The sequence below is a fragment of the Aptenodytes patagonicus genome, chromosome 6, assembly GCF_965638725.1.
Source record: "Aptenodytes patagonicus chromosome 6, bAptPat1.pri.cur, whole genome shotgun sequence".
Taxonomy (NCBI): domain Eukaryota; kingdom Metazoa; phylum Chordata; class Aves; order Sphenisciformes; family Spheniscidae; genus Aptenodytes; species Aptenodytes patagonicus.
Window position 1 is genome coordinate 34,516,094 of NC_134954.1, and position 26,062 is coordinate 34,542,155.

General features: G+C 45.7%; 1 protein-coding gene across 7 annotated transcripts in view; it reads right to left on the reverse strand.

Annotated features, from left to right (window-relative positions):
• Positions 1 to 19,146, reverse strand: part of COL6A3 (collagen type VI alpha 3 chain) — a 64,395-nt gene extending 45,249 nt beyond the window's left edge. For 5 of the 7 annotated variants that reach the window (XM_076342054.1, XM_076342057.1, XM_076342056.1 and 2 more), the window contains exons 1-3: positions 18,601 to 19,146; positions 9,983 to 10,129; positions 4,007 to 4,609 (exon numbers count right to left, since the gene is read on the reverse strand). In XM_076342054.1, the coding sequence (XP_076198169.1) occupies positions 4,007 to 4,609; positions 9,983 to 10,070 (691 nt within the window). In that variant the 5' untranslated portion in view covers positions 10,071 to 10,129; positions 18,601 to 19,146. The remainder of the gene's footprint in view (positions 1 to 4,006; positions 4,610 to 9,982; positions 10,130 to 18,600) is intronic. The other 2 variants (XM_076342059.1, XM_076342058.1) reach the window with 1 other exon arrangement.
• Between the last annotated feature and the right edge of the window lie 6,916 nt (positions 19,147 to 26,062).

The following is a 26,062-nucleotide window of genomic DNA, read 5'->3' on the forward strand; positions in this document are numbered from 1 at the left end:
TACTGTTACTCTCAACACCTTTAAAAGGGTCTTGCTTTCAAAACAGAATTATTTTTTAGGTTCTAGCAGAGGGCTAACAAGAAATCTGATTGAATGTTTCCCCTTTCTAAAACACAGAAGAGTTGAAGAGTTGCAAGAATTGCATTGTTTATAAAACTTAATATTAAAATGCATATCCATGTCAAAACAAGAAAGGCAAACAGTCAGGAGAAAGCTTGGTGCTCAGCTGGCACATGAGATAAAATAAGCAGGTGATGCTCCCTTTATCTGCAGTGGAGCCATCTGAATCATGCCAGAGCGTGGTTTGGTCTCAGAAGCATTAGGTTCCCAAGAGCAATGACACAAGTAAAGAACAGTCTCCACTTGCTCAACATACCTGGACTTTGGGTCTTCACATCCTACATCTTACTCCTTATCTAACAAAAACAAGTTACGATTTTTCTTGGCACAGCTAGCCCAGTCATGGAAGAGCTGAATTATATTCTGGTTGCCATGTCTTTAACAAAACGGCTCCCCTAGGTTGTAATCTCTGAAACTTTATTATTGACGATGGCATAGGACACAGAAAGAGCACAATTAGCTTTCCAGTTCCCTGGCTAAGTTTGAAGGAAGATAGTTAGGGAGGAAAAAAAACCTGTTGTGTGGCATTGGAACCAAAGCATCATCATATTTAATACAGCAAATGTACATGAAAAAACAGTAAATATTAACAAAACCAATACCATTATGACAAAAGCATTATACATGATCATCATGGGAGATAATCTTAACACCATCTTTTAGACAACCCCACTCACATCATCACCTCTCTGATTTCATGCCATTGAAGTGAAAAAGGAAACCTTGTAGTGCTTCCAAGTTACGCTAGAGCATTATGGATCATTGCATTACATTGGACTTGGGGTATCCTTAAATCGCCTGCCCACCTAAGAGCTCCTGAGATGGGGTCAATATTCAAGATGGCAGGTCTATCACCTCCCAGGCTCACTGCTACACCCAGTGCACAGCCTGGGAGATGAGGAGATCCAGCATCGTCAAGACCTCACACCCCTCAGGGCAAGTGGTAACAAACACTCTCTTGTCCTGCCTGGATGGAAAAGGGCAGCCCTTCGGCCCATCAGGGCTCCTCTGCGTGGAGGCTATTTACTTTGGGTTTGAACAAAGAACAAAGCTTTGGCTGCAGTCCTCCTTGGCTGGACACCACCTGGCCACGGAAAGCAGTGCTCCCAAAGGCTGGTCTCTGTCAGGTTTCTTATTATGGGTGAGTGCCATGAGATTGGGCTACCCCAAGGAGTGATTTAGAGCTGGAGATGCCATCTGCAACTCAGCTGCCCCCTCTGCCCTTGGACCCCAAGAGACCTGCCTCCACCAGCAAGTCTTGCTGGAAATTTTTTGATTAAGGACTGATTGTCAAAATTTGAAGCTTAAAATAGTCCACCATGGTGCTGTGGGACACAAAATGATGAGAACCTGCACGAAGTGAATGTGGTGGTACCCTCCCCGAGCCACAGCCTCACATGAGCTGCTGGTGGCTTGCAGTTGACTGCCCAGGCTGTCAAAACAGAGCTACTCAAAAAGCAACAAGAATTCGTTTAAATGATCCTTTTCCCAGAGCCATGATTTCCAGCATTCATCCCCCCAGACAGTTTTTTTTACCTTATCAGTTACTCCATGGAGGAGACAGCTGAAAACAGGAAACTTTCCAAATGGATAACAAGGGCTGAAATCTCTGGCTTTGTGTCACCCAGGAGAGATGTCCAAAGCGCTTCCTTAGTTTGTCAGCAGCTAGATACCCAAAAATGGAGACCCTGGAAACTTTTGACTTTATATAGAAGTTTGTGGGAAACATCAAAGGGGCTTTGCAAAGATGAGGGAGGCTGGGAAGGAATAGCTCCCTCCGCTACTCATTCCACTTGCAGCTCTCAAATCCTGCAGTATGTTTCCTTAGAGAAGAGGAATGCAAGAACCGAAACCAAAACCCACAGGAAGAAACACTGTGCTAATTTCAACGGACACAATTAAAGCAAAAGCATTTAAGCAAGGCTGTACACATCTTATAGGGTCTGATCCAGAGCCCAGTAAAGCTGATGACAAGTCTCCCAGGAAGTTCAAAGGATTTGGGATCAAAGCATTATATCTTTGACTCTAAAAGTTGGGAATGTTGGAGGGTGTCAGCATTGAACCCAGCCCTGCATAGTTCCCTCATTGCCATCTCAGCTATCTTTGGTGAAGCAGCTCATCTAATTTAATCATCCAGGCTCCCCCACTAGCTAAAGGAGAGGGGAAAAGAGAGGCAGAAAGGCACTTTGAGACACCCATTCATCCCAGGAAGACTAGCGTACAGCTGGAGTGCTAAAATGAAGTGAGGTGACTTCAGTATTTCACAGGAATGCTTGGCACCTCAATGGGTTTGGCATCCCTTTCGGGCTGCAGTGCGTCTCCCAAACCCGTGCTTTACGCTGCAGACTTCTAAGGCACTGATGTAAATCAAGCAGACCAGTCAAAATTAATTTCCATGGATGCTAGGGAAAGGAAATTCTCTAAAGCTCCTTTGAAAATACCCACTTCTCCATTTAGCATATCCATCTATATGTAATTGCACAGGCTGATGCTACTGTAGTACCTTCTGCAAATGAGCTGGCATTTTAAGTGAAAAATATGCAAATGCAGATGAAACCAAATGTACCAACATTTTTAAACTTGCCATTCAAACTGTTAAAAATCAGAGGGGCAGAAAGAGAGGTTTTCCATTGACTTGCATGGGTCCTGGCATGCACATTTTAGCCAGACATGCAGACTTCAGCTTATTTAGCTAAATAGGGTTTTTGTGGGGTGCTACAAGCAAAAGTTCTTTATGTTCTTTCCTGGAATAATCAAGGCAAGGTCATAAAATGATCTTTTAGGCAAATTCCTCCCTTTGATTTGAGCCACAGGATAGCAATCATGTTTAAACATAGATCAGCAAAGACATCTGGAATGCAGTTTTATATGTCAACATACATCATGAGTTGAACGGTATGTACAGAATGCCAGACTGGCACTTGAATGCCAAAAGTTTTGTTTGCATTAAGCGTCCTGGTAATTAAGTGCAGCAGCTCCAGCCTGGCCCTTTCCAGAGGCCTCTGAAATACAACATATTGTGTCTTTCATAAAGCCTCTCTATCAGTAAATTTAACTTAGTCATAAAACCGTAGGGTGAGAAACTCTTAATCACCTACAGTGAGTATCACCAGATATTCACTATTCTACTGCACCCAAGCTAATGCTAGTCCACAAATAATGTCAATGGGGACTTAAGAGTGACAAAGTGACCTAAGTGGAATATTGCCACCTACATTTTCATTTCCCATGGCCTCATGGAAAGCTGTAAACTTTCTCACCTTATGGATTGAAGGGAAATATATATCAGCAAGGTAAGGATTTCACTTCAGAAGAACTAACGGCTGTTTTGCTTTTAAGTTCAACAACACAGGAGTTTCACTCTTTTCCCAAGGACAGTGCACAGTTTCAATGAGGTACAGAATTTTACTGTTTTAGCAAGCTGATAACTTCAACTCTGTGACAGATCCATTTAACATCCCTGTTAGTTTTCCTAGTCAAATTTCATTCTCATGACACTTTCAACTGACATACAATGTAAGCTTACGTGACATAAATGTTTTCAGAACTGACAGTGCTACAGTATTTACCCCCGGGGTGCTTAGATATCCCGATAAGGATTATATGAGCTTTTTTATACTCTGCTTGTGACCTTCAAAACCCCATGCCATGCCAGTTATCGACACAAAACCTCACAGTTTTCAAAAGATAACACACTGGGCAAATGAGTTTCTGCACATTAGCCGCAGGACTATTTGTCTTTCCCATTGTTTCTCCATAACCAGACCAGAGAGATGCATTGCAAAAATAAAAAATTTAAATTAAAAAAAAAATGTTTTTAAAGCGTGCAAAACCTCATTCATTCATCGATTCATCGAAATGCAACAGTCTAGAAAGGCATACATACCTTCAGTCACAATGGTTGGGGCCTCTAACAAAATGAGTCTTTGGGCCACTCCAACAATGTTGGGCAGTAATAATTCTCGAAGAGCATCAAGGTTACGGATATCCAGGGCAGTAAATGCGAAGCTTCCATCAGTAGCAATCTGCTGCAGCTCTGCACTGTCAGCATTCAGGACCCCAATGCTAAATGAAAATATACTAGCTTGCTTCACCGCTAACAAGCCCTCTCGGATATCATCACTAGACTCTCCACCACTTATCAGCACTAAAATCTGAGGCACCGCTTCCTCTATCCTGCTGCCTCCCGCCTGGGTGAAGAGGTTCTCCACCACAAACTCCAGTGCCGCACCGGTGTTCGCTTCCTCGCCACCGCGGAAACTAAGTGCCTTCACGGCATCCAGAACATCCGCTTTTGTGGAGTAGCTGTTCAAAGCGAACTCGGTTCTGGGTTGATCACTATACTGCACCACCCCAATGTGTATTTGCTGAGCTCCAACTCTGAGGCTTTCAATCAAATTTACAAGGAAATCACGTATGGCTTGAAAATTGACACTTCCGATGTTGTTTGATCCGTCAATAAGGAAAATAAGGTCAGCGGACTCTTGAGCTTTAAAAAAAGAAATGCAAAAGGTGAAAGCATTAAAATGAGTGATTACATGCAGTTGTACAGTGTTCTGACATGTTTCTTGGAAAACCAGTAAGAAACACGAAAATGAGAAAACAAAACACATGTTCACTGAGGAGGTGATGTTTGCCTCTTAGTTCTGCATTCTGATTGAATACGAGCTCCCAGCCCCATCCCAGTAGCATCCGCTACCCATCAAGAGATGGCTCGAGCAGACACAACCTGAGCCGGTGGTTGCAGTTACACAGGGGTCAGCATTATTGGCACGCGAGAAGAAAACTTGGCAAAATATAATTTTTGGATATCTAGATCCATTCCATCAGTGGCCAGTACTGTCCAAATATTTAGACAGAGCCAAAAGAAAAAGGTGGATTTTGGTGGTAATTCACCCTGAAGATAGCAGGTGAGGACAGTAATATTCATAGGAGGTTTTCCTCATTGCAGTCTCTTTTTCTTTTTTTTTTTTTTTTTTAAGAAAAAAGCCACCATTTCCTGGATGCTTGAAAAGTTTCAGCCTCTCTGTTGCAATTCTGCTCTTTTTCTGGTTAAAAACAGCAGCTGAATATATTGGCTTCTCCCACCATGAAGGATTATTATTTGAAATGCATTTGTTAGAAAAAACTGAAAATGTTTTGGTTATTATTCTTGCACTGTAACTCTTTACCAGCTGCCAGCATACACACGATGGTATTTGTACAGCAAGCTAACCCGCACAATTGTCAACCCATGCCACGTAAAAATTGTCTTACTTTAATTATTTTGCACAAGGATGCATTGATTATCGATAGAGAGGTCTGGTCTGTATTTTTCATATGGACTCTGGGTATTCAATCAAGGAATGCAGAATCAGGTTAAAACAGGGTGATGAAATCAGTCATGACACAATTATCCAACTCTATGTGTTGTGACTATACCCAGATGATCGCAAGCATCTGCTGAGAATATACATACACCAAACAAAACTTCTATATGGCATGAACATGGCTGTTGAGGGGGAAGCATTTTTGCTGTGAGACTTACCAAAGCAGACCCAAAATGCCCTGGTATCTGCTCTTACTCCTTTTGCTCAACTAATTTTACCATCAACGTCACCAAGAGCCGTATGCTTGCAAAAAGGGGGGGAAGAAGACCCCAAAGCATGCTCAGATGTTTCCATGCTATTACTCTCCAATCTTGTCAAGAAATCAAATTTCAGACTATTTGCAAATGAATGACAAGCATTATTTGGAAATCCCACCCAGCTCTCAACTTTTGAAAGCTGAAGGTGAAACCAGTAGCAAAGCTGGCATGTAGTTTGGCAAGACCAAGAATAAACCTGCGGTCTGTGCTATTAACCAGCGGTGTCAATTTTTTTTTTTTTTTTTTTTGCCTGTTTAGTTGTTTTTCTAGTAAATGTTTTCATACATTGCCACCAAGAGATTCAAATAATGCCGCAATTCCAGTGACAAAGGAGAAGGTCTCCAGGGCATCATCGCTTCCCTGGGCCAACTCAATAGCCAGTGTTGGCTTGGAGAACGCCAACGTGGTTCAGAATTGCAAAGGGCTCCAGGATTTATTTTTCCATCACTGAGTTGAAATTTAGGGGTGCTTAGGGTTGTCTTTACTGTGTCATTTTCAGTTGGGATGTACACATTCTACTTCATCACATAAATGAAAGGGAAATCTCAAAGCGGTTGTACCCAGCACTGCTTTAGATACCCTGGACATCTTTTTGAGGAACGAGATTTCAGACACCAATGTGTGTCATCACAGCAGCACGGGTCGCTCCCACAGGAGAGAAAATAGATATGAAACAGATGCGTTGGATAATTTGTCATCACTGTAAAAAACCTTGTACTTCAGTGCACATTTATGGATGCTGGAGAACAAATAAAAGCATGCTTGTTACACGACTAAGCAAGGAGGGTCAGATGAGACAGACAGCTAAGATTTAACAAATACATCAGGGCAAACTTGGGGCTGACTTTCATACTTACGCTAGTCAGCTCTGGGGACTGCCACAGACCAACAGCTTTGGTACTCTATACTGGAAGTACTATGGGACTGGGTTTTTTTTACATTTCTGTTTCATACTAGGGCTCATTTCTAGCATAACATCCATGGCATTTTTATACATTTTAATGCTACATGGAGTTAGCAGCTGAATAAATGACTTCCTAAATTCTTATGCAAACAGTTACTCGTACCATGCTTTGCACACTATTGTCATCCAATGTTTAGGACCTGTAACGTTTTTCCCCCTGTTTAATGATACTCCGTAGATGGCCCATGCAAGTCACACAGGGGCAAAACTACAATAGTAGGATTAGCTTAGATTTGTGTTATGGGGGGAAGGAAATGCTTGCAAAAAAGATCTTTGAGTAGAAATGAACTATCATGCATGATATACATGAAGTAGGAATTTGCCTTTAAAGCTTTTAAAGAAATGTCTGTGAATCCAGATGTTTATGTACTATGGGGTTACCTGCTGACATGCCCTAGAGTAGGACAGCCAGCAGCCAAAGACCAATTCCCCTATTGATTTCAACAGGGAAGCACTGGGGTCCTTCATGGCAAAGATGCTGAACAGCTGTTGCAGTGATCTCAGCAGGTTGGGTATAACATTCATTTTCCACATATATTGATATGATTTTCTTAGAATTGGCGAACCTTATGTCATGTTTCTGGGACAGCTGCTTTTCTTCCCTGTGGCTTTCACGTGATCTGGATATTTGCCCTGTCAAGCGCTTTGCACGATAAAAATACATGTGAGCACAGCCTTTTGGTGTTGCTCGGTGTCATGCAGTGATGGAGAGCACCCAGTGGGGCTGGCGTGAGGGTTAATCAGGCAAGACAACACAGGGGGATTAATGTTACACTGCCTCATTACACTGCCGTTGCCTTACATCACCCCACAAGCTATTGACCTTCAGATGGAGTCTCAGGAATAAAAAGAAAGGTTTGATCTCTGGGACTTCTGTTTTGAAATGCAACAAAGCTGCTCAGAAGGCCCTTTCCACGCTAAAATTTCATAAACAGAGAAGGGACGGAGGAAGACTGTCTTTTTTTTTTCCCAGGCAAATTGGGCCCCCAGCTTGCGGTCAGCGCAGATCCGTTGAAGCCAACATGGTTTGCAGAGAGGTTTCGGTTACAGGAAGGGTCCAGTGCTCCGGCAAGTAGAAGCCATCGGCTTGTAAAGAAGGCATTTGAGTGGCATTGCAAAAAGGACTCTCCAACACACACCTTCTCCAAGCAGATGAGGAGAGAGGCTAAGGGCCAGCTCAGGGATGGGGTTTCAGCAGAGAAGTTCTCCACCAAACTACTTTTGCTGTCTTCAGCCAAGAATGTGACTTTCTGGAGTAGCACATTGCCTATCTCGCCCACTAGCTGCAAGGGGACATCCCGCATGGTATCCCTGCAGCCAGCGGCGACCTTCTCGGTCTCCAGAGGGTTTTCAGTCAGGACCTCAAAGAGACACCATCACGGCTGGTGTGTTCATCCCCTATTTGCCTGCCTTGGGAGTGGATAGGATGGGGCAATTTAATAGCTCTGCAGAGCTCCCTATGTTTGCATTTCCATGCCATGGGTGCAAAAAGATGGCCACAATGGGCCGCTGCCCATCCAAGGGCTCCTGCGCTAACTCCTGGCAGCTCTGGCAGGGATGCCAGCTTGGTCTGCAAACAACAGCATGCTCGATAGCTACAAACACGGGGCCACATGCTTCAAACCTTTGTTTTTAAACCTCTGAACGTCCATCTCAGTCTTGCCCCTACAAAGGCTTTAAACAGCGCAATGCCAGCAGATACCATGCTGATGGGAGCCATCAGCAGTCAGCCATTACCTGTGATGTCTTTAACCAGTCCTTTGGCCCCAGCCTTTTCTGGAGTCATGGATGAACGGACACTTGCCACTAAGTCTCCAACTATGCCGTGGAGAGCAGTAAAATTCTCTAGGTTGAAAAGGTGCATATCGAAGGGTTCGCTCACTATTTCCTTTAACTCCCCTTCCACTGCATCCTGCACGCCGACCGCAAACATGTTTACACGGGCCGATTTAAGGACAGATGATGGCAGAGCCACATCATCCTGGGATCGTCCGTCCGTTAAAACTATAATAACCTGGGGGATGCCTTCACTGGCTCTGCTTCCAGCAGCTTTAGTGAGATGGTTCTCGATTAGGTACTCTAATCCTTTTCCAGTCTTGGTGCCTCCCCCCATGTAAGGCATGTTGGCAATATGGGACAGGACGTCTCGGGTAGAGGGGTAGGTATTTAACTGGAACTCTGTATGGGGGTTTCCGCTGAACTGGACCAGGGCAAAGCGAAAATCATTTCCTCCCACATCTAAAGCTTTTACAACATCATACAGAAACTCTCGAACAAGTTGGAAATGTTCCTTCCCAATGCTCCAAGAGGAATCCACTAGAAATATTATATCAGCCACAGCAACGGTTTTGACAGCTTTAAAAAAACAGATGGGGGTTTAGGATTTTCTATCGGTCAGCGCAAGCATGCCTCCTCCTCCTCCTCACCCAAACGACCGACAGCCTCCTTCACATGGTGAAAGTGAAGCTTAGCTTCCCCTTATTGCCCACAACAAAACGAGAAGCACTGGAGAAAAACCAGGCAGCTATCAGCGCCCTGACACCACAGGCGTTGGGAGACAGGAAGGGACAGCATGCGACCTACCCTTCCCAGGGAGGAGGAGGCAAGATGATTCTCCCCTCCCAGACCCTCGCCGCACAGGTTTGGACACCAGCCCTGAGCCAGACAAAGATGCCTGCAGCTTCACATGTGAATTTAGGCATGCTCAGCTTCTAGCTGCCCATGGTCTCCTGCACATTTTTTGCTGACGCAGGGCTTTGCTGGCTCTGCGGCGGTGCTTGAGGAAGGAAGGGCTGCTTGGTTTAAGCAGCCTGGGTGCTGGCATGAGTTTTCCATATTTTTCCAGCTGCTAACACCCCGCCTCGTGACACCAGCTCTGGTCCCAAAGGCACCAGCTCTTAAAAAACCAAACAACCTTTCTGCAGGTCGGCAGCAGTGCTCTTCTCACTGCAAAAAGCCCTCCTACACATGCAAGGAGGGCAAAACAGCTCTGCCCAGGAGAAAACCCACTTGGGGCCACCCTGGGTGCACAACCCGCACCCCCATCCCCCGCAGAGCATCCTCAAAGGCACACCACCGGCCAGCAACATGCTCAGGAAGGCACCGTGTGCGTTGGCTAAGGTCTGGGTCCGAAAGGACCCTCAGCCAAGTGGGAGCTGAGGAGCAGAAGATAAAACACAATGTACCATCAACATGCATATTGAAAACCAAACAGTGCGAACTAGCAGCACATTTGTTTGGGGGTGAAGTCGAGTAAAGGAGTCTGGTCTTACCTGCTTGCTGCTGGGCACGAACTGAGCAAAAGCCTGAGAGTAGCAGGCAAAACATTGCCTCAAAGGGCAAATGTCGGTGTTTCCTCATTTTGGTCTTATCTGAGTTTTCCTTTTATTCTCTTTGTTTCAAAGCACCCAATGTGAGACCTAAGGGAGAAAAACAGGGAGAGTGAGAAACAGCAGCAGTGCTGGCCAGGCACAGATGAGGGACGAGATAGAAAAACCAAACCATGTGATTTTGCAATGCTTTTGTGGCACTTCAGCAGGAAAAAAAAAAATTAATGCTGGACAGAGTCTGCTTCAGAGCAAGCATTTCTTTGGAAGAGGAATCATTGCTCACATAATTGGCATTTAATCATCCCTGTGGACTTAGCTGGCTTGCTTCTTGCCTATGCTGTCCCAGGTAATACCTAATATATAGGAAAGTGGTCAGCCTAGGTTTCTTCCACCAACCCTCAAAATATATGATGGCCTTTCTCTTATCCTCCTCACCCATGGATGACCAGCTGAAACACCTTGGCCAACATGTTCCCTCTTGCTGTTGCCCTTTCTTATTTTATTTTTTACAAATACCATAATAATAATTGCCCTGAACATCCCTCTTTGCCTCAGCTCACCTTTTCAGCTGTCCCAAACATATAAATGGAAATTTAATTACTCCAGACCCAAGTGAGCCACATGTTCTGGCTGTACAGCAAAAAGCCCTTGGACTCCCTCAAGCTCGCAGCCCCAGCAGTAGAATAGCCTGCGCCGGCTGATCACATTTTGGAAAAGCACCAAGAATAATATTTTACATGCTGGAGCCAAAAATATAATTTATGCAGTTTTCTTATCTGTGATCCACCTGGCAAGCCTTCTGAAACAATGTCTCCTTCAGGAAAGCTGTGTATCTGTTGTCATAGAGATGGGCGATTTATTATTTAATCCTCATTTCCAAGTCTACAGAGCAGAAACCAGCAAGGATTGCTTAACTGAGAAAATATCCTCCCGAAAGGGAATGCAGTGATTTTAATACTTTTCATTCTCCAAAAGGAGCTCAATTACTCAAATAAGCCAGAAGTGATACAAATACATCAAGCTATTAACCAGATCATCATAAAAAAAAAAAAAAAAAATCGATTTTTTTATTACCATCCTTGCTAACTCCATCAATCCAGAGAGTTATGACCAATACAAGAGCCAAAGAGGGCTAGGGGGAAGACTAACCCGCTCTTTAAGGAAAGCCATGGTAGTTACACAGATGGCCATCACTGGCACAGCTGGAAACAGAACGAAGTGCTGGGAATTAGGGAAAATTTGGAAACAAACATCTGCACAGCTGATCCATCTTCCACTGAAGAGACACTCCTCAGGGCTATCAGAGGGGGGTTCAGTGGAAAGGAGGGGACAACGTCCACCTAGTTTCCCAAAACCCGATGCAATCCTGACACTTCCACTGGCTCCCTGCATGTCAAAGCTGGGTTGGGGTCTGGTCCTTCTTGGGAGAAGGGGTTTGCAGCATTCGCTCTTCCGTGTGCTCCAGACGGCATTTATGAATGCCATATAGCATGATTCAGGCAAAAGCTAGACTCTACTTTTCCCCCCACATTTGTGTATAATAATCATAATAGCACCAGATGGAAAGACATTTAATAGGCATCCAGACCCAGCAGCTAGCACGCAGCATTGATTAAGACGTGACAAGTCTTCCCTGGTATTGGCAACTCCTTGATTTATAGAGGCAGCTGCTGCAGCCCAGAGGTATCGCTGTCATTGATAAAGAGACTAAAAAATCATCCTTGTTAGCTGGCACCCATCCATCCCCCCGGCTATCAGAGTCCAAGCCAAACCTCCCAGTGCCTCCAGTGGGAGCAAACCTGCTGTGCTGGACCGTGCCCCTAATTTACAGCTTGCTCCCAGAAAACCTAGTTTCACCCAAAGGACACGTGGGGAGGGGAAAGCTGGGCTCTGCTTCCCCATGGGTGCAGGATTAGCCATGGGTGTCACGGCAGGGTTTGTCCCCTGAGCACACAAATACAGAAAGGTCTGTAGGTCCCAGAGCTGAGGTTTGCAAAAAGCACTGAGCTTGTGACAACCACCCATCCAACCCCACCAGAGCATCTCCCCTCTGGGCAGAAGAGGTTTATGGAAGAGCTGCAAGTTTTTTGAGATGGACTTGCCTTGCAGCATCCATTGGGAGTAAAAATGCTGCTAGCAATGAATGAAAAATGTGAAATAAAATGCATGCTATGGAAAAACAGCCCGTTAAAATAATGTACGCCGTAAGAGTGCTAGTATTTCTTTTCCGAAACGCAGGAAGTTATGTTACCATCCTGTTTATTAGCTGCTGGTATCCTATCCCTCTGCAGTTGCAACAGCTGGGGGTGAACAGAGCATCAAGATAAACCAGTGAAAATTAATGTCTTGCCAGCTAATAAATCACAGGACCGAAGCAAACGTTTGGGGGTTTTTTGATTTTAACATTGAGCAGCTGCGGAGAGACTTATGGGGCTGTTTACAGCCATGAAACGCAGCAGAAGGGAAAAGCAAATCTCCCTGGTGCTATGAAATCTCCCCTGCCTGCAACACCCCCCATGACTGTCCCACAGTGGTGGGCAACTGAGCTTTACATTGAATGGGATTTCCAAACTCAATGGTGGATCTACACCTACATCTTTAGGGTTGCTATGGCTTGAAACCTCTTGAAGAACTGCCTTGCCCATGTTCAAACAGGGAGCCTGGGGGAGAATTGGGGCTGAGCCCACCTCCGTTAGGTCCCTTTGGGTCATGGTTCAGCCCCAGAGCCTTGCGGCAGAGAAACCACCGGCTATTTTTTATGTACCTCCATCCTGGCAAACCCAAACAATTGAAAGTCATGAGTCAGCCCTTGGGGCACCATGAGATAAACCTGGATATTACAGTATATTAAAACAACACTCAGTCTCAGCTTTGGTTTATTTGCCCTGGCCAGTTGGGAAATACAATGTCTTTTTCAAGAAATAATAAGTTCGTTGTTCTTTTTAGTCACCTTCTTTTCCATTTTAGCCTTTAGGTGGCCTCCAGATCTATTTCCAGCTTTCTCTGTGACCTCCATCATGGTATTTTTAGTTATATGAAAGCAGAGGGACTTGTTCATCAACAAGAGATGAGTTTTAGCATTATGCTTCCCCAAAACCATCCTAAAATCACAGGACCTGAGATTAGTTATTAGAAGGAAAGAAGCAGCAAAGTTTTGCAGGAAGAGGTGATTGATGTCTCTTAGAGACTGACTGACAACTTAAGGAAAAAGAGGCGCATTTAAGCACAGGTGTTCCTGATCAGGGTTTTCCCTTATATTCCCCCTTCCACAGCACCTTTGTTAGCAAAGGAGGAAGAGTTGGGTGCTTGCAGAAAGGGGTAGGTGAGGAGATGATCTTTCTGTAGGGGATAGCCCTTGAGAAGAAGCGAAGACAGCAGCTTTTTTGTAGAGGTAATGTGATTTTTTGGGGGGGTTGAACCAAAACTCTGCTCAGATCTGGTTTGACTGAGCCAACACTAAGTCTCTGGCTCAGTGAGCAAAGTATGTTTAAGACAGTAAAGGATGTGATTTTTTTATTGCTTGGAGGTAGGTCTTGCTTGGATTGCCTTGGTGAGGCACAACAAGTAACTTGCTTTGCTCAATGTGTCCTTGCTTTGTGGCCCAAATTACTACTGGTCACAGAAGCTGGAGGCGGCACTGGCTTGCAGGGGGTGGAGGATAAAACCAGGGATGTGAACTTATGCTAATTTGTTTTAATTCTTCATTATGGTAAGTATCTGTTTTGCAACTTTATTCTCCTGGATTGTTGTTATTTTCAATAAGGCAATTTCATCCTGGATATTTTTTTTTTAAATGAAAAGTGGGAGGTGAAAGTTCCTGTGGAGCTTTTCATATAACCACTGCAAGCTGGGAAAAAATGCTGAAAAACCTAACTACTGAGTGCCTTTAGGAAAGGAAAGCATTTTCCTGAACTGTTAAGAATTAGCACCAAAACCTGGGGAGCCAGTCTCTTAATTCATGTGCTAAAAGATTAACTCATGTAGTTTTCAATAGTCTGAAGTTTTTATGTCTGTCTAGAGTTTATATAGTGTGTGGTGACCTCTTAATATTATGGTATGTCCTCCATTTCATCAGAAGATACACATCTGTTACTAATAATGCTTTCAAAAGGCACTCATTTCTACCACTAACGCAATGAAGTGATTTCCTTAAATATTTTTCCCAGCAGCTATTTTTTGCTTATTGCATACTTTTCTGTGCATAAAATCTGATATTTTTACATAATTTTTTTATTTGAGTGGATGTTTCAAATTCACTTTCTAAGCAATCATTCACTTGTGTGTTTTTTCACTAGAGTGTAGTTAAAATAAAATCTGTAAAAGTGCAAAGCAGATGAGTACACTTAAAAAAGCAAAACATAAAAGACAGAAAAATTACTACAGCTGTTACATATCACTTTGATTCATTACATGTGCCTCTCAGCTGGGCTGGCTGGCTTTGAGAGGGAGGGGGAGTATCTATGGCTTTGGTGTGAATAGAAATGTGATGTGTGTCATGCATATAGATATGGATGGGTGCTATGGCAGGTAGGGGGAATAATTAATGTTGTTGCAAAATACCTCTTAAACCTGAACTCCCAGCTGGGCAGTGCTTCAAGCACTGATGCTATCTATCTTGCTGGACTATAAGAGAAAGCAATTGGATAGCACAGGTCAAGCTGTCGGATGGGTTTTCTGTACTAGTGTTTTGTAGTTGCCTGATGCTTTTCTTCAAGACTAAAGGACTGAGCTGGGCAGAACTGACTCTTGGGGTGTGATAACCAGGAAATCCAAAACTAGTGATTTATTTGTGAAATCTGTTCCCATCAGTTCTCCTTCCCCATGACAGTGCTGTTGCTGCAGGGAGGTGAGCAGTCTTTGGGAAAGAACAGAGGACCCAAAGCAACCACAGTAAGCAGAGCCATGACTCATGTGCTCTTCTGGGGACAAATGGCCTGGTTTGGGCTTGGCCTTGGGCAGCCTGTGCAGCTTTGCTAGCTGGCACAGCCAAGGACCTTTGGGATACCTCACTGCCCTCAGCCAAAGTACATGTGGTCCAACTTTCCTGCCCAGCCCCAGGCGCATCCCCCCAAAATAGCTTGAATAGAAGCCTGCAAAGCAATTGTGACCCTAAATTCCCTTTGATTGTGGGGTGGGTCATCTTGTACTGGGAGAAAGATGTGCATTTCCACCTGGGTCCCAACAGCTTTTCTGCAAGGGGATCAGGCAGGACCAGAAGGAAGGTAAAACATTGTCCTACAGATGGTGTGGGAGATGAAATGCTGTGAGCATCCTCGGAGCCCTCTAAAAGCCTGCTCCATGGGGATGCCAGGGTCAAAACCAAGGGGCCTCTGCCTTCATCTGTGTTTGCTTCATGGGGATCTCCCCATGCCTCATCATCACCCTGTTTCCCAACCAAACTGCTCAGCCTGAAGTCCCCTTGACTTGGCTGTTCTCTGCTATATGCATGTCACTTGGAGGCAGCAGTGAAGCCATGAGGCTGCTGTAAGCTTTGCCAGTGGCTTGAAAGTGGACACTGGCCACTCAGAACAACTATTTGCAGTCCCAGTAGTGGGATGTACATCCCATTGTAGCTGTGGAGCAAGCAGGGAGGAAAAACAGCTCCTGAAATCCTGATATGGAGCCATGATAGCACAGATTGCCCTCTGGAGGTGATGCATGCTCCTCTCTGTTGTATGAATCTCCCCTTAAATTTCTCTGCACTGTTAAGAGCTCTGAGCTGGGGAAAACATTAGCCAAAAGCCACTCCTAGCAGTGATTTGGACACCTAGGAGGCTAAATGCCATGATTTTTTTCCCTGTGAAATAACTCAGTCACCTTTGAAAAGGGACATAAGCCTCCCAAGCCTCTAGGCACCTGGCTACCTCTTCATCATATGGCACCAAATATCACCTGGCCACACAGCCTCCAGAGAAGCAAGGCTATTTCTAGAGACTTGGGATGACCTGTATGGAACAGACTCTGAATTTATTCATGGATCCAAGGAGTTGAGTGGAGCCCTTTCAATTTGCACCAGCTCTTTTGAAGTGTTTCCATAAACATTGCTGCCATCTGGCATTGATGGCACTGGGAAGGTGAGGGTTGTTGGGTTGAGGGCTGCTCCTGAAAACATTTCTTCCTACAAAGGTAGACCTGAGTGTTAAAAGCAAACAAGTCTAAAAGGGTGGAAAATCTTCCTGTTTTTGCAAGCCACTTGAGCTTTGATTTTTGAAAACCAGCGTTCAGCAAAGCGACAGAATTATGTCACACATCCTACACAGGCAAGTTCCCTGGATGCTAACATCTAATATGAATCACATATTCATTTCTGTTCTTATAAGCATGCTGTTGGCTTAAAATCTGGTTGGTTTTTTTTCATCTGAAAACTGAGACTAAAATAGAGTAGTTCATAAGAAAGGGAATATTTGCTAAAAAAAAAAAAAAAAGAGGAAACTCCCTTAAAGATCAATGACTCTTTATGTATAGTAAACTAAGCCTCCCAGTGCCTCTCCACCCAAACAAATCGGCTCCTTAATGTGGAACACAGATCACTTAAAAAGGTGGAAAAAGTGATAGGCATATGGAGGGGTAAGGCTGGCTGCGATTCACGGTGGAGAACAGGCATGCAATGCCACCCGCAGCCAGCCCTGCTGCTGTGCGTGCCCAATGCGGAGGCAGGTTCGTCCCTTTGCAAATCAAATGCATCCAGGCTGGGATGATACAGTCCAAGGCTGGCAAGACTCTGCAGTTACCCAAGTTTGCACTGATGGAAGGAATATGATGTTCCCCTTCCCTTTCCTCCTGTTCCCAGACAGGCACGTAGCAAAATTTAGGAGAGGAACAACATTTTTTTTTCCTCCTTGACATGTGGGAATACAGCAGGGGCTGGTTTAGCTCACCCTGAAATCAGGGAATGTTAATGCATTTGAATGGAAAGTTGTAAAGATGTTTGAAAAACCAGGAAGGGAACCAGGGAGACTGTTGAAGAATGGGAAGGGAATGAATGAAGGATGATGCGGTGGCAGCAAGTGTGCAGCCCTGCATTCCTGACTTAAAAATGCCATCGCACCCTAGTCATGGTCAACCTCTCTGCGAAGACCAAGGTGGAATGAGGGTATAAGTTTTGGGATGGAAAGCCTGTTTCCAGGAGCTCTGGTACTGGTGAGCCAAGGGATGGTGCTGGGGAGATGCAGAGTTGGGTCTCTGCTCTGCCACCACAATACTACGTGACCTTGGAGGAGTCCCCCCAGCTCCCTGCAAGAGCCTCCAGCTGGAGACATCTCTCTAGCCTCCACAAAGCTCCCAAACTGAGTGGCTGTGCCCCAGAAACAGCACTATATAAGCACAGTAATTATCCAACCATAAATACTGATTTTTTTCATTTTTTTAAACCAATAAGTAATGGGGTAAAGCCAGAAGTTTGAAAAATGCAGTATTCCTCCCCTGAGGGCGTACATGAATCATCACAGTAACCAGAAATGAGCTGAGAGTTTCCCATTGCACCCGCTGGAACCAGAGTGGCTTTGGCCACCTCTGCTCCAGCCAGTTTTGGCCCCTGTGCCTAGTCAGGAAACCAATTTGGCTGCAACCCTTTCTTGCCTCGGACTCCAGTTGGGAAGGGAGGGCTTTGCTGAGCCAAGAGGGACAGTGGCAGGGTGTCTCTATGATTAGTCATAGCCGCCCCCTCAGCAAGAGCATTGCTGTGTGCAAAGCCCTAGGGAGCCGAGGGCAACTGGGGCTATGGGGGGAAAGGCAGGAGGGAGCAGGGATGGGGGCTGTGGAGAGGGGAGGTGGCTCCATGCAAGGCTGGAGAGTCCTTGGCAGGGGAAAAATACCCGATGTTTGGCCAATTTCCCTCTCCATGGATGACCACGAGAGGATGAGGATTGTCCCTGGAGCCACAACAGTGCTGGCCCACCCTGGAGCAGCAGGGACATTCCCAGCAGCAGGACCTGAATGGGGTGAACAGGCTGACAAGCATCTCTGGCCAGTTCATCCTACCTTGCCTTGAGGCAGGAGCGGTGAGGGCTGCTATCAAACAACCCCCAGCCCTGGGGGCATGCCTCAGGAGCAGAAAGGGGCAGTGAGACACCCCCTTAGCTGGACTCCTTGCAGGGTCCCATTCATGCACCCACCTCCTTGTGCCCAAGCAGCTCCCCAAACCACTACATGCCCTCCTTGGGACACCCACCCCACCAAGCTGCTGCTGCTGCGGTGATTTCAAGGCATCAAAGGCAAGCACCATCCTGCAGCAGCAGGGGAAATACTCTACTTGGTGCGTTTGAATGAATTTAATTCCCCTGCACTGGTGGGGTCAAGAGTGTCCCCATGCACCTGCGGTGCATCAGCTCAGGGAGGAGGCTCCTGGTGTGAGCAAACAGGCTGTATCGCTCTGCTTTTCCAAGCACAATGCAAGCCTGGGGGTAGCTTTCCTCTGAGGACACCGCTCTGTGCATGGGATGGGTTTTGTCCAAAATTCCATGAAAACTCCCCAAAGACTAACACCCCACTGAGGAGGAGAAACACAGCTCAGCAGCTGCTGAGCCCAAGCTAAGGGCTCCCACACAGAAAGCAACACTTACCCCTGAGCGAACCCCCAAAAAAGTTGCTTATTCCAGGATTTTCCGCTGCAAAGCACCTCTCACTCTTGCTTCATGGTGTGCTGGCGCTGCTCAGCCTTCCCAGTCCCCGCTCGCCTTGCTTGGTGGGGTACAAGCACTGGCGGGGCGAGGGAAATGGGGGTGCACTGGTCCCTGCGAGACGGCCGCTGCAGGTCTGAGCGAGGCCGGAGGAGGCGGCTGGCGCAGGAGTGCTGGGGGGCCGGGCGATCCGGCGTCGCAAATGGGATCCAGATGGTTGGTGCTGGCGTTCCCGGGGCTGAGGTCAGAGCTGCTCATCACACGCGGTCCCCCCGCCCCGGGGGACGCCTCTGTGCTGTGTGGCTTCCCCTTCCTGTGCTGGCCTTGCTGTCTCCAAAATGCTTCTCCCTGTTACCAGTGAGAAGAAATATATTTTAAAAAAAAAGAAAAGAAAAAAGTCCTGCAGGGTTGCAGGAGCTGATTTAACTATGCCTTTCAGTAGGGAAGGGCTGGACTTGGATGTTTGCAGGAGCCAGGATGTGCCAAGGACCATACCAAGTTACGCAGGGCTCCAGCGAAGTGCCGTTTGATGCACAGAGATGCTTGAGGCTGTGGAAAGCTCAGCCTCTCCCCCTGCACGGTTATGAGCATCAGTGCACAGGGTGAGAGAATCTCTTCTTAATGCAGTTTCCTACTTACATATAACATGTTTTTTTACCTGCCCAGATGGGGAGGAAGAAGTGGGGGGATTATGTTATAGCATAACTTATAAATAAAAGTTAACCCTTTAGCATAAGGATAAATATTTTAAAGTATATATAGCCTAGTGGAAAGTTTCAAGTAAAAGTTTGAATGTTCCTGACTGGTGACTTTTTTTTCAAAAACCTATGTGCTGTGAAAAAATACCTTTAACCTTTTATTAGGCAGAGCCTTTCAGGCATATTTGAGGGGCTAATTTTATTCCTCTGCCTCAAGTGACAGCATGTCACTGGCCAAAGTTAAACATTTCAGTCTGGACTGGGTTGTGTTTTGCAATAAATGGTGGTATGGAAACAGTAATTCTTATCTCTTGCCCTTGTTTGGTTCCATATAAGGCTGGAACTGAGATGGTGTCCCTGGCATCAAATAGTCAAATTCTCTTCATTTCAAATGGGGATTTATTATGTTTGCTCTAGATTTTGTGCTGTTTGAAAGATGAACTACGTAAAGAAATAGCTAGAATGCTTCAGGAAAGTGCTGAGCCCTTGAACTGATGCAATAGCTCATTTTAGAAATGGTGCTTGGCTTGGCATTTGCAGAGACTGAGTGCCGATGTTGCAGAGGGATCCAGTGCAAACATCCCCAGCTGTGTGCCCAAAAGTGAGCAGGGTGTCATGTCCCCCTCCCCAAATCTGGTGAGCTGGAGCTCAAAGGCAGGGTGTTCCCAAATAATAAATATGCCTGGCCAAAGGAAGCTGCAGCTCCTCGCTGGGTGTCGGCAGGCAGCTGAACAGGGGATGGAGGAAATGGGGTCCACTAGAAAGCAATGACAAACACGTAACAATGGCCAAGATGGGTGAGAGACAGCTGCTAAAGGATAAAATACATACGATGGAGGTGCACTTTGCTGGCAGAAGTGTCCAAACCAAATTATCTTCCTTCTTAATTCAGCTGTCAGGTGGGAAAGCCCAAGTGGGGATGCTGCGGTGGCACCAGGCCAACCCCATAAAGCAGCAGCATGTGGCCATGGGCGCTCTCACCCTGTTGCCAGCCTCCTACAGAACAGGCAGGCACAGATGATGTGCTGCCCTGCATCTTCTCCTGCCATTGGTCTTTCAGGCTATCACCTTTCCTGTGCACCTCAGCCCTGCTGTCACCTGTACGACACACTCGGCAAGAATTACATCCACCGAGTGGCGTCCAGCGGTTCCAGATTGCCACCACCAGTGGAAACTAGTATGGTTTGGTCATATCAACTCAATGGCAACTGGGATCTGTATTGCCATTAGTTCAGATAACCTTAAAAAAACAGAGTTTTCTGCGTGGCAATGAAGGAACGCAGGAAAACAGTTTTAAGTGACTGGCAAAAACAAAATAATAAAACATGGGAGAGCTCCAGCCACCCCAGAACAGTAGTGAAAAACAGCCAAGATAGAAGATAGGAGATAAGTCATGTAACAATATTGGCAAAACGCGTATGACCTGCATTGTATGCCTATCACAGCTTGACTGAGAACATATTTAACTTGGAAGTTAGAATTTATTCTTTTTGCAGTGCAGAATCTGTCTTAATATGGTTTAATATTGAAGTGACTTTTACCAAGTGCTCCAATAGTTAAATGAGACTACGAGAGGTCTTAAATTCCCATTTGACTGCCTTCATGACTCTAATAACCAAGCTGAAAGGTTTTCCTTTCCAGAAAGGGGCTTTGTAACTGTTGCACAGGGGGAGAGCAGGCAGCCAGGATGCTGATGGCATTTTGGGGTGGTTGGTTTTTTTTTTTTCTTCCACTCATGATCCTTTCCAATCCTTCCTTTAGCAGTTCCCTCTATATTTGTGTTGGCGACCCCCTGCAAAGCAGTCCCCATCTGCCACGGCAGCAGTGGGGAACCCGGGCAGGTCCCCACCATGGCTGCTGTGATATTCCGGGGGTGAGTGAAACCCCGGGAAGGGGTGACATCTGCAGGGACAGACTTCTTTCATCCCCAGACACCAAAACTATCCTCTCTGGTCAGTAGTAAAAGACTGAATCACATCACATTGGTAATTTCTAGAGACAGCTGGGACTAAGTTTAGCAAGATTTCCCCCATGGTGTATTAATAACTAGATGTGATTAATGCTATGAGTCAGGAAGAGGGTTTTGAGGAATTCTCTTTCCACCCATGACAAAAAAGCTTTGTGTGCTATATCCTTGCCTGAATGCAAAGGGGACCTTGATGTCCTCCCATCCCCACAATAAGGGTCTCAGCTTGGGACCCTCAAAAAAAAAATTTCAGTGAAACAGGCAGTGGTGAAATCTTGCAGTTCTTTTCTGTGTGCGGATATGCTTCAGCTGGGCCATTTCTACCCCCAATTTAAGAAATGCTCTGTGGATTTCCCCTATGTGATTCACACAAGCACAGGGCCAACGGCTCTGGGTCATGTATGCGTGGGGACACCCAGGAGCATCCTGCCTTGGCTCCATCCTTGAGCACCATCTGCTGGCTTTTCCTTCAGAGACTCCTCGGGCATCCACCAAACCCAAGGTCACCTTCTTTCCCTTGAATAAAACCTGTTCCTGCAAGATGGGGCCGCTGCTCACTCTGAAATTGGTGGGTACCGCCAAAACCAAGGGTTGCTCCATTATTTTTCCATCACCAGTCTGAGCATCTGCACAGTGGACTGGAGGTGTGGGGTCCAGCTGTGGCCCTCACACCCTTATTTCAAAGAACAAGCGCTTTCTCCTGCTTGCAAAGCAAGGCAGAGCTGCTCTGCTAGAACAAGGGCAGGGTTGCAGATTGCATTTTCATTTTGCTCACAATAGATGGCTTTCATTAGTTCCAAAGGATTTGCCGTTGCTTTTGTCCAAATACTTCCCCCACCAGCAGCACCCTGGTTAGGAAGTTGTCCAGGAAATATTTTCTGAAGCTTTTCTTGGTTCTGCTTTTCTCCTACATTTTCTGTTTGTCTGTCTGCCTCTACGCAAATGTCTCCCGATGTATTTGTGCCACGTTTGATACCACCCTCGACTGAGACAGGCAGGAGGAAAGTGCAGGAGCATCTCTAGAGCATGCAGAGAGGGTGGGGAGAAAGTGAGGTGGGCAGGTCAGGGTGGGAATTAAGGCAAGAGAAGAGCCATCTGGCTCTGCCATTCCCATCCCGCAGCCCTGGTGAAGAAATTAAAACACCAGCAAAATCTCCCTCCCATCTTCAGGGATGAAGTTGTGATAAGCGGGTTCAGGGCAGGCTGCACTAGGAGGGGGCTTGGGAAAGCCTTGGGGATGCTATGAGCATCCCAGCAACCTGGGCTTAATTGCAATCAAGGGCACATCTCCTAATTGGCACCAGGGGAGGGAGGTTTGTGCCCCAGCACAGGTCAGTGGGGTGGATATTAGTGCATTCCCAGGGCTCTTTGGGGTAGTGCTGGGGGAACTGTAATCTTGGGATCTCTCTGCTACCAGCTGTACGATTACAGGTAATTTGTCTGTTCTGCCTCAGCTCCTTATCCGTAAGACAGCGGGGTTTGCCTCCCTAGCTATGTGAAGGGCAAAAAGTGGTGATCAGTGTGACTGCTATAGGAGAAAGAGCTGTTGTGTGGTGTCAGGCGCAGGTTGGAGTCTTTTGGTCTTGGTTCCTACAATTTTGAAAGGCAACAGCAGGAAAAGCCTTAAGAAGGAAACGAAAAATTTCAGCATCTCCCATGCGACTGGAGGAAAAACCCTCCTGGGAGGAGAAATTGTTTAGGGCTAATTGAAAAGTCATTTCCTTCCTTTCTTCCCGCTTCTTAAGTGTTATCATTTAAAACCAAAGGTGCGATAAAAGCTTAACCTAGTAGGGCTTATTAGGAATTATTTTTATTGATATTATTATTTATTAATATATATTATTATCAGAATTACTGAAATGCATTGTGTTGTGTGTCTTTTTTTCCCCAAAGCAAAGCTTTTAAAAATCTCTGCGTATGCTAGAAAATGTTTTTCTTTTTATAAATCAGTGATTTCTTGAAAGGATGCCTGTTTTGTTGTAACATTTCTGAGGCTAATACTGCTAATAAATCACGGCAACGGGCTAACCCCAGAAGAAGCAATAAAAGCAAATCTACACCAGGGCTGCATGTATTATCTGAGTGTATATATACTCTTAATCTATGGCCTATAGGAGAGATTGTAACTCAAAGAAACTTGGAGCCCTGACCAACTGCATCCTGAAGAAAGCCCTCCTGCTGGAAGGGCTTTTCAGTGTCTACGATGACAAAGAACAAACTACTCTCAAATATGTAAATAATGTGAATATTTTCCCCTCTAACAAAATGCCCAGCTTGTAGGTCAGTAAACTGTAATGTGAACCGTGATGCTCGGCTTCTAGGAAAGATGCTAGCTGAGCTCTTTTTCAGAATAAAAGATAACTTGGGGAGCATGCATGAGATGCAGTTTGGCCAACACAGACGTCGCCAGACATTGCTTTGGGTTGCTCCTGTTTTCTTGCATTAGATATTTCCAGGTGATGCCTTGCACAAGGGGATCAAAAAATCTTTCAAAGTCTTGGCCTCCACGTCCTGTGGCAACTTCAAAGTCTTGTGCTGCATAAAAATCTGTTTGAAATGGGCTGAATTTCAACGGTTCAATGAAACTTCCCATTTTGTGATGGAAAAAAACCGTTACTAATTACTGGGGAGGGAAGTGAGGTGGCTTGAAAAGAGCTGGAGTCAGGGAGAAGCCAGAAATACTCGCTGCCCACGCAGGCAGGATGACGTAATGGCAGACGAGCCAAAGAGGAATTATAGGGAATTATTCATACCCATGAATGAGTGTTATATTAGTTGGGAAGATACAGGCGGGAAAAGACCTGAGGTTTTGCTGTAGCCAGTTCATTGAAAACCTGTGGTCATTGTGCACCAGCAGTAAAGAGAAAAAAATTGTGTGTTATGCTAAGAGGGAGAGGACAGCACTGGAAATGTAAAGCTCTGTATTGATGTACCATACATCCCAGTCCCTGGGGGGTATGCTCTTGTTAGGGTTCCCTATTAAAGGAATAAGAATATGTATTTTTATCTTGCCCATGTGGGTTTTTCCATGATAAATGGCATTTTCCACGAGCAGCTCTTGCTTGCGGGTAGGGTGAGAACAAAGCCAGCGGAGCAGCAATGCTGGAGTCTGAAACACCCCATGGGGATCATGACCCGCACCCCAACCTTGCCAGGGCTGCTGTTTCTCCCCTGGGGCACCAGGTTCTTAATCAGCCCTCGCCGTGTTTTCCTGCCAGGTCATCTGCCAGAAACACTGCTTCTTCTTAACCTTTGGAGCCAATGCTAAGTTGAACAGGTTTAATTCAGCTGTGAAAATTGGGCCACTCCCCTGAATTGAAAAGAGCTGGGAAAAAACCCACATCTTGCTCAAGGCGATCGCATGGATTTGAGCAGGGTTGAATCCCCACTCCTCTCTCCATCTCTCACATCATGTAGCTTCTTGGTTTCCTCCCTGGGCTTAATTCCTTCAGCTTCATCCCACACCTGATAGTCCCTCTCCGGTCTCTTGGGCCTTAATATAGGACTGGTATTTTCTTTCCTGAGGGTGTAAGCAACTGCAGGAGCTGGCGGGGTGCCGGCAGCAAAGCCTTGCCTCCCACAGCAGCATGCTCCCCTGCCTGGGGAGGGTTGTGATGGGCAGAGGTGGCTGCTGCTCCCAAGGACATCACGGATCTGCTGCAACACAGAGGGTGACACCATATTCCTCGGTGATAACAAAAAGTAGCGTTAGTTACTGAGCATCCTCATGTTGCATTGCATCCTGGCATTGCTGTTGCTAAAGGTACCCCAGGGTGGGATGCACTTGTTTCTCCTCTTCTCCTGCATGAGGGGGTCCTTGCTGTCCCCAGCTGGGTGACACGGGGCTCCTTGTGCCAAGGAGTCCCGCTGGGTGGGCACAGGGGTCCAGGCTACATAATCTTGCTCCCTCCCTTATAAACATCCCGTCGCTTGATGGGGAGCTGATATAAACAGTGTCTCCACATCATAGCTGTTTTGTTTGGAGTTAGCATTAAAAAAAAAAACAGGAAAGAGCATGTATGCGGTCGGTATGTATCTATTCCTCGGGGGCTTGTCTGTGATTTGCACTGAACATATGGAACAACTTGTGCTTGAGATGTTTGTGTCTGAGGCATCTGGAGATGCTGAGTTTCTAAAAAGGAGGTAAAACTGTGTTGTTTCCACTGTGCCGTTCACTGCTTTGGGTAGAGCTGATGAGGCGTCATTTGGGAGATGCTGAGTTTTCCCCTGTAAATGGCTGGAGCTCCTTTAGAAGCTAAAAAGCCAAGTTTTTTGCCCAAATTCATCTAAAAACTCACTCAAAGTATGGGTGCATTTCTGGCTGGTCTGGATGATTTCTAGAGCAATGTATTTTTCTGCATGAGCTGCCTCAGAGACGCAGACACGACCTCAACCTTTAATTGGATAGTTTTTCTTTAAGCAAATATCAGTTCCTCAGCACTGCCAGGTTATTCACACACAATCAAATGCAAACTAGTAAGTAAGTGGAATTAACTTCAATACCAAATAAAGGTGTCACAGGGGTGGAAAAAACCAAAACTCACCTGATACAAAGCTGTACAAATGACAGATATAAGATCCCACTTAAAATCTGTGTACAATGTGGTTTTTTTTAAAAAAAAAAAAAAGCTTTAACAAATTATTTGCCTGGGGAAAAGAATGCTGTTTTGCTGAAGTTTGTAAGTTTGGCAAGTGGATTTGTTGTTTGTTGCTTTTTTTTTTTTTTTTGCTGAGGAAACCA